This window comes from Pseudophryne corroboree, chromosome 10, assembly GCF_028390025.1.
Source record: "Pseudophryne corroboree isolate aPseCor3 chromosome 10, aPseCor3.hap2, whole genome shotgun sequence".
NCBI lineage: Eukaryota > Metazoa > Chordata > Amphibia > Anura > Myobatrachidae > Pseudophryne > Pseudophryne corroboree.
Genome location: NC_086453.1, coordinates 362,886,281 through 362,903,937, shown reverse-complemented (window position 1 = coordinate 362,903,937; position 17,657 = coordinate 362,886,281). Strand labels below are relative to the sequence as shown.

At 43.2% G+C, this 17,657-nt stretch overlaps 1 protein-coding gene across 1 annotated transcript in view; it reads left to right on the top strand.

The window, feature by feature from the left end:
- The first annotated feature begins 6,149 nt into the window (after window positions 1-6,149).
- Window positions 6,150-17,657, top strand: part of LOC134965669 (nicotinamide N-methyltransferase-like) — a 112,573-nt gene continuing 101,065 nt past the window's right edge. The window contains exon 1 of the mRNA XM_063941994.1: window positions 6,150-6,300. Within this exon, the coding sequence (XP_063798064.1) occupies window positions 6,150-6,300 (151 nt within the window). The remainder of the gene's footprint in view (window positions 6,301-17,657) is intronic.

Genomic DNA, 17,657 nt, shown 5'->3' with positions numbered 1-17,657 from the left:
GGAGCCTGGTCACAATCATCAGACTGGGCATCAACTAAAAATGGGTTGGGGGAGCTCTGGCCAGTGGACCCCCAAAGAGAGAGGATGTGGGGGCAATCACCTCCTGTTTGCCCCCTCGCAATGGATTCTGAAGGGGAAGGAAAGCAGTGAAGGGCTTGTAAGGGAGGAGAGGTGCATGCAGTACATTTTGTGAGGAATGTCATGACTGTGGTTTTTCTGAATCCGGTGTTAGTGAAGTCTGTGCGGGCAACTGGAGGACTATGTGAATATTAGGCTGGTCTGTAGGAATCAGTGAGAAGAAGGAGCAATCCCTGACCGGTGATAGAACCCGGGCCTCTGCAGATGAAGGCGTACCCTGACCACTGGATCACCAGGGACTTTGATAGCATGATGATGAATGTATAGGTGAGACTGTACTGGATATAGGCCCTCATTCCGAGTTGTTCGCTCGCAAGGCGAATGTAGCAGAGTTACACACGCTAAGCCGCCGCCTACTGGGAGTGAATCTTAGCTTCTTAAAATTGCGACCGACGTACGCGCAATATTGCGATTACAAACGAGTTAGCAGTTTCTGAGTAGCTTCAGACTTACTCTGCCTGTGCGATCAGTTCAGTGCTTTTCGTTCCTGGCTGACGTCATAAACACACCCAGTGTTCGCCCAGGCACTCCCACCGTTTCTCCGGCCACTCCTGCGTTTTTTCCGGAAACGGTAGCGTTTCCAGCCACACGCCCCTAAAACGCCGTGCATCCGCCCAGTAACACCCATTTCCTGTCAATCACAATGCGAACGTCGGAGCGATGAAAATGCCGTGAGTAAAAATACTTTCTTCATAGTAAAGTTACTTGGCGCAGTCGCAGTGCGAACATTGCGCATGCGCACTAAGAGAATTCTCACTGCGATGCGATGAAAAACTCCGAGCGAACAACTCGGAATGAGGGCCATAGTGTCACAGGAGTAGGTGCTTATGTATTCAAGGTTACTGGCGAGATAGTAAGACGGACTGGTTACTGGTGAGACTGAGAACAGGGCTGGTTACCGGTGAGACTGGGATGCAACTGTAATCCGGGCTGGTACCGGATATAATTGTAAACGCAACTGAAAGTAGAATAATGACTGTGGCTGTGACTTTAGGACGAGGCTGAAGAACACTGTGGCTGTGACTTTAAGATGAGACGATAGAATACTGCAGCTGTGGTTTTAAATTGAGACTGTGGAATACTGCGACTGTGACTTTAAGATGAAACTATGGAATACTGCAGCTGTGGCTTTAAATTGAGACTGTGCAATACTGCGACTGTGACTTGAAGATGAAACTATGGAATACTGCAACTCTGCCTTTAAGATGAAACTGTAAAAATACTGGATATCAATGGTAACACAAATGTAATCCAAACTGTGTAGCAAAGGAACAGAGTTTTTACAGGAACTTAAGTACAAGGGTTACCTTTAGGGAGCTCAGCTTCAAAGCTCACACAGAGCTATGTGGGACACAAGGAACTGGCAGAGTTTCCAACTCAAGTCTCCAGACTTATACTTCCTGGTCCTTGGTGATTGGTGAGCAGTGTCAGGTGATTCAGAGAGACTCAGGCTGGCAAAGGATTGGACAGCTCTGGGTCAGGTGAACAGTCACTGTCATGTGAGTACTCTAGACTGGGCTGTGATGTGGAGTGAGGCCTAGCAGGCTGAAAGAACACTGAAGCCTGAACTTCTGCAAACAAAAAGAGGATGCTGGCTTTTAGGCCTAAACTTCAGATTGCTGAATTCAGACTCACACAGGAGATTAATCACCACAGGTGGAGCTCGTTAACTTTTACCGTCCAGGCAGAGAACTTTGTTTATCCCAGTGAGCAGAAAGATGCAGGATCCAGGATAGAGATGGCAGAGGTTAGTCACCAAATATGAGAACTACAGTGAGGATCGTGACAAGGAAGATGAGCTGGGCAGCAGCAGTAAGCATAGATTGTAGTGGAGAGAGGCATTTGCCAGGGATGCCAGATAGAAGATTACAGCAGTCTAGTCTGGAGATGAACAGTGAGTGGATAGGGATCTTAGTGGTATCCTGGGTGAGAAAGGTTCTGATCCTAGAAATATGTTTGAGGTGAAAATGACATGTTTGAGAGAGATGCTGAATGTATGGTTTGAGGGAGAGGGAGGAGTCAAGGATTACTCAAAAAAATATACTTAGAGGCTAGAGGATATAGTAATATCATCAATAGATAACAAAATTGTGGGAACTCAGATAATGAGAAGTGGGAAGATGATCCGCTCAGTATTAGATATGTTTTGTTTAAGAAAGTGCTGGGATATCTAGGACGAGATAAGCCCCATACACACTAGATGAGATTATGAAAGATCTCCCTCAGAATGGTCGATCTGAGCAGGAGCTTTCACAATCTCGTCCAGTGTGTACACTAAATGTTAAGCAGTGAGTGGGAAGATAGAAAGGCAGTAAGGCGGTCTCAGACAATAAGTTCAAGGAGTTTGGAGGCAAAAGGAAGGAGAGAGATTGGTCTATAGTAGGAAAGAGTGTGTGAATCAAGGGTAGATTTTTTAAGAATAGGGGATACAAGTGCATGCTTGAAGGCAGAGGGGATATTGCTAGATGAGAGAGAGAGATTGAGGAGGTGGGCAAGATGGGAACAGGCAGTGGAAGTGGAGGAGGCATGAGGGGATAGGGTCAGGTGGAGAGGTGGAGTGGGGACGAATGGATAAGGGCCGTGACTTCCTCACTATATACATGGGAGAAAGATGTCAGAGTTGGTAATGGGGATGAGGATGAATGGCAAGGGAGAGGAGGTTGCTGTTTGCCGATGATTTGGTTGGATGTGATGTCCCGACTTATGGAATCTATTTTGGAAGTGAAGTAAGTGGCAAAGTCAAGAGCAGATATTGAGGAGGGGAGATGAGGTGGGGTAGGACAGAGGAGGAAGTTGTGGGTGTCAAAGTAGCACCAGGCGTTTGAAGACTGGGAGGAGACAAGGTTCTTGATTATGACTGTTTAGCAAGGAAAATGGCAGCACTGAAAGATGAGAGCATAAGTTTGAAATGGAGTAAATCTGCCTTTGAGCAGGACTTCCTCCACTGTCCCTCAGCAGTACATGAGCATTTTTGTGTATATCTGGAGCATTTAGTGTGCCAGGGTGCAGGTGTTGATCTGTGAAGGTGAATGGTGGTTTGTGGAGTGACAGAGTTAAGAGCAGAAGTACAGTAAGTGAATCATTGTATAGGAAGTGGCTTGTTCAGGGCATGAGAGAGACAGTATAGGAGAGAGAAGGGAGTCGAGCAGGGAGGATAGGGAAGTGGTGTCTATAGCCTCACTGTCACTTTTTTTTCACTGTTGCTTAATACATCTACCCCTATATTAGGCAAACAGCAATTGATTATTGGTTTTCTCGTTCAGAATCTTCTGCTACCTATGAATTATTATTAACTTCTGCTGAGGAAATTGAAGCCATGGAGGAATATAGAGGAGCTTCACCGACACCAACATTTTCTGAACCCTCCACAGATCCATGACTTAAATGCAAAAAAAAATTCCCATTGTACCCCCCAAACAAACATCTGTTCAGAAGTGAGTATATTAATTTAATGTTTACATAAATAATATTGTAATAAATAGGACTAGGAGATCTTGAGCATATAAGATTCACAGTCTTAATAAGGAGAACAGAAAGCCCTTAATTAAACAAAAAATGTTGTGATAATATCTTCAGATAAAGAGTGCAATGTTGTATTATGGCCCACAGAACTGTATCTCAAGGAAGACTAACATCAATTAGAGGATAAACTGTGTCACCGACACATTACCTTCATCACCACTGAGAATTTCTCCATCTTCTATAATCAGATCATCAATAAGGCCTAAGCTGTCAGCATTACAACAAAACCTAAAAATGTATTTCACCATGTAGCCCACCCCAAGATACCCATGTTTTAATTCCTACTAAAGATGTATGAATATATCACCGGACCACCGGTTAGAACAGTTGTGTCTGGCCTACAGGGACTCTCCAAACAGGTGAGCATCCTTGGGGAACACATTTCAGGCATCATGTAACCACCTAACCCTTTTATGCTCAGGATACCACAGACTTTCCCAAGAGGATAAACAACCTCATACTGAACAAACATCACATGATAGCCAGTATAGACATAAAATCCCTCTATAGCATCAGCATTCATCTACAGGGAATTGAAGCCATCAATTTTTTTTGTAGTAAACAGGAATTATTTTGTTTTCAAGAACATTTTTTTCCTCCAAACTAGGGCATTGCATGCTCACCCACTTATGCAAATCTGTTCATATGGTGGTAGGAACATGTTTATGTCTTCAGTGATGCCAATGATGAATTTAACACACTTATACCAATGTCTATTCATTACATCAGTGACATTTTACTGATTTGCAATGGAACAGAAATTCCATGACTTCATGATGAAGCTCAACAGGAAATTCATCTATGCCATTCATTTTCTAGACCTCTTTCTTAATATTTATGTAGACGGCAATCTCTTTTCTCACCTTTATAAGAAGCCAACTGCAACAACAGCCTTCTTCAGTACAAAAGACATGATTTTCCACCACCAATACAGAATATCCTGAAGGGTGAGTTTATAAGATTATGGAGAAATTGCTCCAATGATCTTAACTTTAAAATGCAAAGCAAGGACTTGGCTAAGATATTATGCCAGAGGGGGTACCATAGTATACTGATTAAAAAAGCCAAATACATGCTTGCTAAAACAGCAAGGGACTCGCTTATCTTCACTTATAAAAATAGACTGCTGAGAAACAAAATTAAGGTTTATTGATAACTACTGTAACAAGTGGAAAGATTTGAAGGACTATAATCATCATCACTGTATTCTCTTGGGTATTATTTTTATTATATTATTTGAATATACACTTTCTCTTCTTTTTTTTTTCTTTCTTTTCTATTTCTACTTTCTTTTTTCATCTTCCTTCTCTTTTTCTTCTTTTTTGTATTCCCCACCTGCGTCTACTCTCTCTCACAATTATATGCTGGTTGGCATATACAGATAAAGTCACCTTTATTTTGGCCTTTAATAGGATTAACTGAGCCAGGTCAGTCTGACTTTGGGGATCATTCCAACCTGATCGCACGCTAGGTTTTTTCGCTGCGGTGCGATCAGGATAAAACTCGGCAAAACTGCGCATGCTATGCACTGCAATGTGCAGGCGCGTTGTACGGGTACAAAGCGGATCGTTGCTGAGTGATGGATTTAACAAAGAATCCATTCACACAGCCGATCGCAAGGAGATTGACAGGAAGAAGGCATTTGTCGGTGTCAACTGGCCATTTTATGGGAGTGTTTGGAAAAATGCAGGCATGTCCAAGCGTTTGCAGGGTGGGTGTCTGACGTCAATTCCGGGCACGAACAGGCTGAAGTGATTGCAGAGGCTGAGTAAATTCTGGGCAACTCAGAAACTGCACAAAACTATTTTGTACCGCTCGACAGCAAAAGCGTTCGCACACCTGCAAAGCTAAAATACACTCCCCCATAGGCGGCGACTATCTGTTCGTTGCGCTACAATAAAGAAATAGCTAGCAATCAACTCAGAATGATCCCCTTAATCCCCTGCTGTAATGACTTAATCCCCTGATGTATTGTTCTCTCTGTATTGTATTGCTGCTGAGAACAATAGATGAAGGGCTTACGCTAATAAACAATGGTGTGACTAGGTGCCGCAGAGAAGCCAAGATAACCGTGGCTCCATCTGTATCTATTATTAGTGTTCTACATTCACTGTTCAAACTTCTTTTCTTTTTTCAAACAAATGACTATGGCTTTGAATTTTAATTCCACAATGACAGGCCCAATATCTGTACACAGTATGTGTTTGCTCTAGAAATACTTTAATTAATTTGCTTAAATATTTAACAATATTTTAAATATAAATTGAAAAATAATTAGTATGATAATATATTTTGCTTTAGGAGATGATCACACTGTCACCTGCATTCCCATGACAGCTCCTGAGGCTGATAAACAATCATATGATAACACTGATATCCTGGTTGCTGATGAATATAAATAACTGGATCCTGGTGAATATAAACAGAATTCCTGAGCCAGTAAATTAATAGACGTGAGCGGCAGACATCCTGTGACACAGTAATACAAGATGGATTCCAGCGCCCAGAAATTCTATCCTGTACACGGCTTTGATTCTAGAGAACATCTGGAAACATATTTATCTAACAAACCAGACATGGTCTTTGGAGAAGATACTATTAAATTTCCAATGGAATTTTTATACCATTTATTCAGTGAGGGTATGTATATTATGCTGACAGTGTGTATACTATACTGATCAACTTACCCCTAGTGTGACGGATTGTATGTGCACAGGTGTGTGTTGGGGAATTTAGAATGTATTCTCTAATGGAGCAGGGACTGATGTGCATGACAAATATATTCTTTGTACAGCGCTACATAAAATGCTCAGACTATATAAATAAATTGTATTAATTTAACTTTATGATGTATCTAAGATTATATATTTCTATGCAGTTGTTAAAGTGAAGAATTATTTTTTAATTTGCTAAATACAATGCCTATGACTCTTTCTTTGATGACGGAACATGACTGTGTACAGTACATACTGATTGCCATTGAGTGTTAGGAATAAGCATTACATCATTATATCTGTCCACTGACATGTCTATGTAACATACAGTATTGTACAGTAAAGTAGTTCTTGTGCTATAGTGTATTTCAATGGAGACCTCTCACATGCACAATGGTGAATCTTGCACTATAGTATTTTATTTGACACCTCATGCATGCGCAACAGTGATTATTAAAAGCAAAATCTGGTGGATGATCACTAGTATTACACTCACCAGTAATGCCATACGCCAAATGCCAGAGACGGATAGATGAGCTAGGCTCCATCTGTATGTATGATATCATTATATCTGCCCACTTACATACTGTAATTACAGTGTATTGAATGAGGATTGAAGAACCCTGTGTAATCACACTGTCAGAGGACAAGGACTAGAAGGGCAAATTGAGCACTTGAAATGGCCTCAGACAAGACCAACTAAAAAGTAGGTGGGGGTGACCAGGGCCAAAACTAGGATTTTTGTCACCCAGTGCAAGGCAGCAATTTGGAACACCCCCTTTCTGACATAAAATTAATATCATTCCTCTTCCCTACCACACTTTATATAGGACAGAGTGCACTGCAAACAGAGGGGTCTTACAGTTGGGTGAGAGGATCCCTGGCAGCCAAGACAATCCCAGGTCTTACTCCAGGGTCACAGGATCCCCAGCTGCACAGCACCAGACCCCAAGACATGATGCAGGATCTCCTCACCTATGTGTAGCCACCAGCCCATGTGCAAACTACTGTAACTCACCAGCTGGTTCCCTTGTCAGATGTAATTTCTGGTTATACCATCTGGGTCCCCCCTCATAGCTTGATGTCAGGGCAGTGGCAGAAACAGGACCACCATGATGCTACTAGAGCAGGATGTGGGACTGTACCATCACTAGGGAGTATGGAGTAGAAGATAGTTTAAGTAAGAAAAGGAAAATCACATGAGGGTAGAGGGCCCTGCTCATGAGAGCTTACATTCTAAATGGGAGGGGCATATAGACAAGGGTGACACAGATGGGGTAAACAGTGAGTGTGAGAAAGAAGGACTAGGAGGAGAGTTTGCTGGGTTAGGTAAAGAAGTAAAGAAACGGGTGCAGGGTGTACAGTTTTAGCCCCCCCTTAAGCTGCATGGTCCCCATAACAGGATATAAAACAATGCTCAAAAAGCTTCCTACCTAGAGCAGGGACGTGCAGTAAGGGGAGGCAGGGGAGGCAGTGCCTCCCCTGCCATTAGTAATTAAAATAATACAAAGAAGATACTTATGACACAGATTCTGTGTCATAAGTATCTGCTTTAGGCTGTGTATTTTTTTAATCATTTTACCCTATAAAAGCGGTTTTTAAATGTGTTTAGGAGGCCCCGATCTTGGTGCCTCATGCCGTCACTGAGAGAGGTCCGAAAGCGGGAGGGCGGGGCCAAGCTCGGGCAGTGAAAGCCCATTGAAAAAAGACCTATAAGCGGCACTTACTAGCAGTGCCGCTTTGACAGGGGCGTGCTTTCAGCTCATATGAAAGCACGCCCCTGTCACTGAAGAAGATAGGATTGGGCAGCGAGAGGGCCGGCCCTATCTTTAACCCTGGACCTGGTATGAGGCTAAGGTGCAGGCACCACATTTAGGAGGGTGCCGTAGCGCTGGCCGACATACCCTGCCGCGGTGAGTGAATATTGGTGTCCCCACTGCTATCACAGCCAGCATACAAAGTCCCCTGTGTCCGTCCCCCCCCATGTGTCCCTGCAGATGGCGCGCACAGACCCGTGTTCCCACAGGTGTCTCCTTGTTCCACGCTGCCGGAGCCTGTGTGTTCTCCTTCCCCCTGGTGTCCCCACTGCCAGCGCACACAGTCCCCCCCAACCCCCCCCACCGCCCTTGTGTCCACTCAGACTATTTTTTTTTCAGAGACGGAGACAACCTTGTCTCCGTCTCTATACCAGCTGCGCACCCACGTCCCATTGCAGCTGCGGTTCAGCTGTTAGCGCATCCGCGACAGGTGACCTTCATATCCATACCACCAAACGCGGAGCGCAGACAGCTGAATCGCCAGTGGCCAGGCAGCACACCGCAAGCACGCTATGACAGCCCTAAATGTGAGGAGGAGGAGGAGGAGGAGGTTCTGCGCCGCCAACCCCCCAGTCACGGAGGAGATCCTGACCTGCAGCAGCAAACTGCATGTGAACTATGGAGGAAAGGAAGGGGGCAGGGGGATGCGTGTGTATGCCCTGTGTGTTTTTATAACATTTGTGTGTACTTTGTGTGTGTGTGTACTTTGGGGGTCATTCCGAGTTGTTCGCTCTGTATTTTTTTCTCGCAACAGAGCGATTAGTCGCTAATGCGCATGCGCAATGTCCGCAGTGCGATTGCGCCAAGTAAATTTGCTATGCAGTTAGGAATTTTACTCACGGCATTATAAGGTTTTTTCTTCGTTCTGGTGATCGGAGTGTGATTGACAGGAAGTGGGTGTTTCTGGGCGGAAACTGGCCGTTTTATGGGAGTGTGCGAAAAAACGCTACCGTTTCCGGGAAAAACGCGGGAGTGGCTGGAGAAACGGAGGAGTGTTTGGGCGAACGCTGGGTGTGTTTGTGACATCAAACCAGGAACGATAAGCACTGAACTGATCGCAGATGCCGAGTAAATCTCGAGCTACTCAGAAACTGCTAAGAAGTGTCTATTCGCAATTCTGCTAATCTTTCGTTCGCAATTTTGATAAGCTAAGATTCACTCCCAGTAGGCGGCGGCTTAGCGTGTGCAAAGCTGCTAAAAGCAGCTTGCGAGCGAACAACTCGGAATGACCCCCTTTGTGTGTATGTATGCCCTGTGTGTTTTCATAACGTGTGTGTGTACACACACATACTCTCTCTCTGACCAATATATATATATATATATATATATATATATATATATATTATTATTTTTTGTATACAGTAAACAGTACAAGAAAAAGGCCAGCACACCAATTATATATCAAAACTTGCCATGGTGCCCTCCTGGGAAACAGATGCCCATATTATACCAGATGCAAATGGCGGCACTCAATGGTCTATATTAGTAAAGAATTACACGACTCACGAGAATTCTTGATAAAAGTTGAAACACCGAAAATTTGAGCTAAGAAGGACTTGAGGTCATGTGATTCTTTACTAATATAGACCACTGAGTGCTGCCATTTGCATCTGATATATAATATATGTATATACTGTAGATAAGATAGATATTTATATATTGCCCCTGAGCCTGGCAGCATGAGAAACGCTGTCTGTGAGGTGAGGGGCTGGCGGGACATGTCTGCAGCCACAGTGACCCATGTTGAGTCTGCCCGGCTGACAGGGGACTTTTAGGGGCGAATTTAAGGGTCAGGCCTCCCCTAGGCACGATATTATTGCCGCCGCCGCCCCCCCCCCCCCCCCCCACACACACACACACTCACCTATTTTAACATATTAATTATTGGATTATTAATCATAACATGCAGGCCACACTGACTTTGCTGCTGTAAATTAATGTCCCCCTGAGGCCGTGAGCGTCGCTGCCGGCTTGGGCGCTCGCTGCTCTCTCCTCCTCTGCAGGCGCTCTGCTGTTAATGTCCCTCCTCCCCCACCCCTGAGGCTGAGTCTGTGAGCAGTGCTGTCGGCGTGGGGCGGGTGCTTGCTGCTCTCTCCTCCTCCCCCCTGATGTAATTGTCAATTCGATTTGCCACAGTAGTGAATTGACAGCAATAAGGAGAGAGTGGCGAGCGCCCATGACGCTGCCACTGCGGCTCTCAGCCTCAGGGGGACATTAACAGCAGAGGAGGATAGAGCAGAGCAGCGAGCACCCACGACGGGGGCCACGCTCACAGCCGGGGGCGGACATGATCACTAATTTATCAGTTAACCAGGGCTGCTGTGTTCCTAACTAGGGCGGCGCTGCCAGAAGCAGCCAGTGGCCAGTGGGACATCAGCTAGACTAATTGAGGGGGGGGGGATTAGCATGCCGCCCCCAGCAGGTGCCTAGTGGAAAATCTGGCTCTGGGGACCTTATAAGGCAGCTACAGACTGCTGTTGCTGGGTCTGCCTAGTGGACATCAATACATGGTTCAAATTCCTACAGGGTGTTAACTGTACAAAGTCGATTTGATTTACCTGAAAAGGTCCGTCTGCAGGAGGAATATGGGATGGCTCTGTTGGTACTACCTTACCAAATGTTCTTCCTCATGCAAGTAAGGCAGGACATTGCTTTCCTGTTTGCCTGAGAAGAGAACCCTGGTACACACCAGTAAGCTCTTACCAATTTGCACATACCTTCCTTATGAGTCAGACCATGTGCCACCTCAGCTTGGCTTGGGAGATACGCCCTGGGGGCTACTGTCTTACCTTGTCCATCTCTCCAGAGTCCTGAGGACTCCTGACCATATCCCTTCACCTTCCAGACCTCCTTTTCCTGTAGGCAACACAAATTTGCATCTCAATTTAATCGTTGTGTGTTTGCAATGTAGAGTACCATGAGCATCACTCCAAAAACATCTCTAGAGTTGGTATATATATTGGCTGATGTATCTTCTGCCAACTCGCATGTCCTGGTCTACAACAGCATATCCGGTGTATAAGTCTCCTGAGTCTGTCTGTGGTAACTACTGCCAGTCTAGAAAAAAAAATCAGGTCTGCATTCACTAATGGGCTGTCACTTATGTCTGGTCTCGTAGTAAAAGTCTGATTCAGATATTCCATACAATCATGCTCATCGGTGTCCATACAAAATTTGCCTTCACCAGTATTCTCATCCTCCACCCTTTGTGCATTACAAGGCACATGCAGTAATATACTGGTGTCATCAGTGACAGCTCCCTCGTGCTGATGAGACATACCGGGTTTGGGCAGAATTTTGAAAGACCGATACGGCATGTGGTGCATGAACTATCAAATCATGTACCAGTACTATGTCCTAAGTGTTTGACCCTTGTCCTACACAACTGCACTTTATCCTTTGATACCTTGGGGGAGATTCAAATGTTTGAAACGTCAGTTGGCAGTCTGGTTTTTCCTATCTAATAGACTAGAAAAAACAGACACCAAAACGACTTTTCAAACATTTGAATCTCCCCCCTTGTGTCCTGTCTGGAAGAGATGAAACAAAGTTTTTAGTATCCGCCAGTGAAGACACTAATGTATCAGAGCACAGTAATAAATTCCTATCAATACTGATCTCTTATTGGGCTGAAAGAGTAGTAAGCAGCTATGCAAGGCCTGGGAGAAAAAACGAAGGCTGTCAATGAAACCTTGGGAGAGTCGTGTCCATGTATTGTACCCCCTTTGTGAATGCAACGTTGAAGAAGAAACAGTGAAGAAAACAGAATAGGGGTTGGTGACAGATAAGTTTGTAGAGGTGGAGAGGATTTTATTAAAATGACAGCTGAACTGGGCACTATGGGGAATTGATTCTTAACTACTTGGATTTACCCCCCTTTGTGCTTGCAGTGTCACTACTGGGACTACCTCAGCCATCGATCCAGTGTCCTGTCCATTCTAAATTCATAGGGAACCCGGTATCTGCAAGATAATTTCCGCTACCTGTGATGGACATGAATCTAGAACAGTGGAATGCAACACTAGTCTTTGAGGAGTATCTAACATACCTTGTACTTCCTGAGCGGGATTACAATATATGTATTACACATTTCAATTTACACAACAAAATCTCTGCAAATTAAGTTAGTCAGGGGCCACTGCTGCTAGGAGAAAAGAAAAGGGTTTAGCATCATAGAGGCCCAGTCGTTGCTTCAGCAGTTTTTTGTCAAAGGGTAATGTTGCACTTCTCTCATTACTCCCATTTGCCGAATTATTGTTTACCTGTGATCTTCAATCCTAACAGAGAATTTTCTTGTACTACAAAAAAATGCTTCTAGATCATGCAAAGTATTAATTTAATCCTTCTCATCCCGTATTAAGGGTCTGTACATGTTCCAACAAACATTTACCAAGCTTATCTATGAAAGAGCCTTCCTAGCTGCCCTCATCTTGATTACCTATTTCCTAGAAATTAATACTACTTAGGTGATAGTTATAAAGAAGTACCATGGGGGTTACCCCTTCTCTGTCCGCTTTCCTACTGGGAAATACTAATGTGCGGACAGGATATTCTCCATTTGTGTTATTACTTTTCTGTTTTTTTTTTGTTTTTTTTTTGGGGGGGGGGGGGGTCTTATTATATATGTACTTGAATGGCACCATACTTACCAGTTCCACTGGTCTCAGCCACTTCTCCTGCAGGCCATAGCTCCTCTTTTACCTGTTGGATATTACTCCTCTGAGTGCATTAGAAATGGCTGAAACCAGAGTCGGGTCACCATCTCCTCTTGAATAAATTTTTTGACATTCATTAGTACATATTATAGGTTACATTCATTTCATATTTTTATTTTCTATAATTTGTATACTGGCTGTAACTGCTTCCACATCCACATATGGCGGTGGTGATGTACTTGCTTTCTCTTTTTGCTTACTTCTCCCCATTGTTGCTACGAGTTCGATCAGTTATTATGTTTTCGTTCTTATCTTATATGACTTTGGTTAAACATATTTGTTTTCATACTACCTGCAATACCTCAGCATCAAAACCACCAATCACTGGAAATTGACATTCACTCATTCATAGTCATTCCAACCAAACATTACTAAAAGCCTCCGTGTAAGCAACCATGCTTCCTGTTAATGTTACTTAGGGTTTTGTTCCACTAGAATTCCAGGTGAGAAACAATTTATCGATCACCCCATCTAGCAGACTTCCACCGGAACTTACTTCCTACACATAATATAAACAGCGGACCCTTTTGGCCCATGAACTTAATATAACCAGTGGATTTTTTCGGACCCTGCTCCTCAGCCTGAACCCTGGCTCCTGAGCGCCTCTCGCGTGCACACTTAGCTCCCATTGTGGACTTTTTAAACACAAGCACTAAGTGGCCAACGCAAGACGACGGTGAAATGTCCTCTGAGCGCTTTTCACCCACTCCATCTCCTCTGGACAGTACCACGGTCCACTCCTGTAGTGATTTCCGCGTGTACCCAGTGAGGACCCTACCAGACCCCTCAGCACTGGAAGTATGAAGTATAAACAGCAATAAATTAATACCCCAACTTTTTCAGTGGAGGTTAAAGGCCTGATCTTTTTGGCTTCTTTCCACAGGAATTCCACATGGAAAACATCAGCAAGCCTTCCTATGGAGTTCCACTAGGAATATTTCCTGAGAGAGTCAGCACAAATTCCTTCTCTTTACACAAATCATGTCTGCATATGCTAACACAGCGCATATGATGCAGCAATTGCGCAAAATTACGTAAATTGTATCACGTTGCGCCATGTATCACATACCCACACATGCGGTCCAATCGAACGGCTTATAGAAACTTGTTATCTATAAGCCCTACTATCAAGGTAGTCGAATTCACTAACTGCGCTCCACAGCCGGAGCGTAACACCAAAAATCACGCTCCTGCGCACGTCTTACCTTTAAACCACACACAATACATGCCTCAATATCAATAAATACGTGAGGTCACTGACCTCCACACTACCAAGACTCTGCTTACTCAGTGTCCCACCGACGGGATCCCGCTTTTTGGGGTTCAATCCACTTACACTTACTTTCAATCCACACAAATTCACAATATGTTCTGTACAGAAAAAAGAATCATTTACCAGTGAGTGATAATATCCCCCTAGAAGTATTACACTTCAATTCAATATGATAATAATAATAATATTATTATTATAATATATATATATATATATATATATACACATACACACACACACACACACACACACACACACACACACACACACTAATGTATTACTCTATAAAACCCTAACACAGCATATATATTTATACACATATACTAAATGTAGTTTCCGCAGTAGCCTAGTTTGCATCTTAACAGATGTTTACACACTCTACTCCTGTTCCAGAATAGTTGAACAAGTTAATTAACATTTCAAATGTCTAGGTCAAAGGGCTCATCTTACACACTCAGTATCTTCCAGTTCTAAGACAAATCATGCTTACTTTCTCATCTGAATGTATTTTTCTTACATCAAGCTAAGTATTAATCTCACTATTAATCTCACTAGGGCTAAATGAAACACTATTTATATTTGACTATGGCATGGGTTAGATAAATTCATTGGTAGCTTTTAAATTGATGGACTTGTACATATATATATATTGTTTACTTGTGACAAAGGCTACAGGTTGTTTAACAATGCCTTTCAGGAACAGCTGAAAGTCAGCTATTAGCTAGTTGGGTAGGGGGTGACTTTAAATTATGTTGGTTTTGATTAGACCAATGCAGGTTGTGCAGCTGTAACTACATTAGACCTAAAATGGCCACTTCTCCTCCACCCTCCAAGCCATGTGCTTGTACACAAAATGGAGTCCAAGCCATGCGGCTAGTTCCACAAACACTAGCTCTATCTTTTGTCACAAGTAAATCCCAAATTATACAAGCAACGGAAGTTGCCCTGATGGACAATTCCCACTGCATGGTAACAAAGTTTCCACACGGTGCATCTTTTGCACCTCAAAGGAAGCTTTGTTACTTCAGGACTGTGTTAGCACTATGCGAATAAGACGCAGCATGGTAACCAAGCTATATCCGTACAATGTGAATTAGATGCATGCACCAACTTTTAAAAGCTCTTTAAATTTAATTAACAAATAAACAATCCAATCTGAATCAAACACAATATGACTTATTGAACCTCGTTAGCAACAATATAGAGCACACTAACATTTCTAGTATTGTGCATTTTTTTGTCACACTCACAGGCAACAAAGAAATCTATTGTCCCTTGATTCATATCAGCGCCTTACTGAGAGCGCCAAAAACAGATGTGGTTCATCGGCATTAGATGCGACCATCCTTAGCCTGTAGCCCATAACACATCTGTATTGCTCATCATTAAGCACGTGATATCTTGGCTGCGAGCACCCAACTGTTAATTTCCATTATTTTAAATAAACATTTACATACCAGCGTTACTATATACTGCGGACACAAGGTGCATCTTATTACCATATACGATAATAGTGCGCTGAACGTCACATCACTATGTCCCTTAAGAGAAAGCAAGTACTCACACACATGGTATACTGAGGTCCAACGCTCAGATATATATATATGTATGTATTTGATATTAAAAAGGTTTTGCATACAAAATAACATATGTACAGTATATCATTCAGTATAACATGTATAAGCCTAGGTAAGTTTTACAGAATTACAGTTACAAAAGAAAAAGATACAGCCAGTATACATCACCCTATCCCATAGAACATTCCTCCATGTCTTCCTCACAGCAAGCAACTAACTAACTAACTATGCCTTAGAAACTGCATATATCAAACAGTGGGAGTTAACAGGTTGTTGGTTTCGGTCTCCTTCCATTGGCCCAGGAGAGGGAGGTTTCTCATTCATTGTATGTTATTGGTCAGTTAATATGTAAGCAATGTCCAGTTTGAAGATGCAGATACAGGGCTTAACCACTGGGATTCTGCCCACATGCTTTCTCAGTAAGTTCTTTGTTCTCATAAGAATGACTTTATATTTCATACATTTATTTATAACTAATCGTCGCAATGTGTTACAATTTACCCATAACTATCAAATTAATCCACACATCCACCTGATCATTTTGACACTAAGCATGATATAATTAGCTTGTTCCGTCCCAATAATACATATATATCTAGTTTTACATTCTATTGTATAAATACAATATAATATAAGTCTGGTGCTGTACATGTTTTGTCTATGTGTGATTTATGTGTTGTATGAATATATGCACATATAGTGGCAAGCTGCTCAATCAGATTGTGATGTCACTCAGATGCTAAAAGGGAGGGGTAATTCTGTGTAAGAAAAAACTATTTGTGTTCCCTAATGCACACTGAGTGAATAATAATACTACATAGTGGGGGTCATTCCGAGTTGTTCGCTCGTTGCCAATTTTCGCAACGGAGCGATTAATGTGAAAATGCGCATGCGCATGGTACGCAGTGTGCATGCTCTAAGTATTTTAGCTCAAAACTTAGTAGATTTACTCACGGCAGAGCGAAGAATTTCCATAGTTGAAGTGATCGGAGTGTGATTGACAGGAAGTGGGTTTTTCTGGGCGGAAACTCCGCATTTTCACGGCGTTTGCGGAAAAACGCAAGCGTGCCAGGGAAAAACGCGGGAGTGGCTGGAGAGAAACGGGGGAGTGGCTGGCCGAACTCAGGGCGTGTTTGTGAAGTCAAACCAGGAACAAAACTGACTGAACTGATCGCTAATCGTTAGTAGGTCCGAAGCTACTCAGAAACTGCTAAGAATTATTTATTCGCAATTCTGCTAATCTTTCGTTCGCAATTCTGCTAAGCGAAGATACACTCCCAGAGGGCGGCGGCCTAGCGTGTGCAATGCTGCTAAAAGCAGCTAGCGAGCGAACAACTTGGAATCACCCCCAATAATAAGATAATACAGAGATCTTAGTTGCGTAGGTATTGGTCTGGGGTGCAGGACCTGTGTGCTGACCTGGGGTAGCCGATCTGTGCCGACGTGATGGGGTCCTGCACCCCGGACCCATACCTAGTATTTGGGACCCCCAGTGACGGAGACACCTTGCCGATCGGCCTGGGGGCTTAACCCTATATCTGCAGATATACGCATCTAAGATCTCTGTATTATCTGATTACTATGTAGTATTATTTTTCACTCAGTGTGCATTAGGGAACACAAATATTTTTTTCTTACACAGAATTACCCCTCCCTTTTAGCACCTGAGTGACATCACAATCTGATTGAGCAGCTTGCCACTACTGTATATGTGCATTGAATTTAGAAAGGCATGGATGGGTCAGCATTAGGGGGGAGTTGCTGACTTCAGAGTGCCATTAAAGAAGTTAGGGGTGTCTCCAGGTAAGCTGGTTCTCAGATGCTGTAGGAGCCATTATCATGTGACCTTACACTGGGAATATAGACCCAGACATATGTGTAATTATTTACGGGGTGGGTGT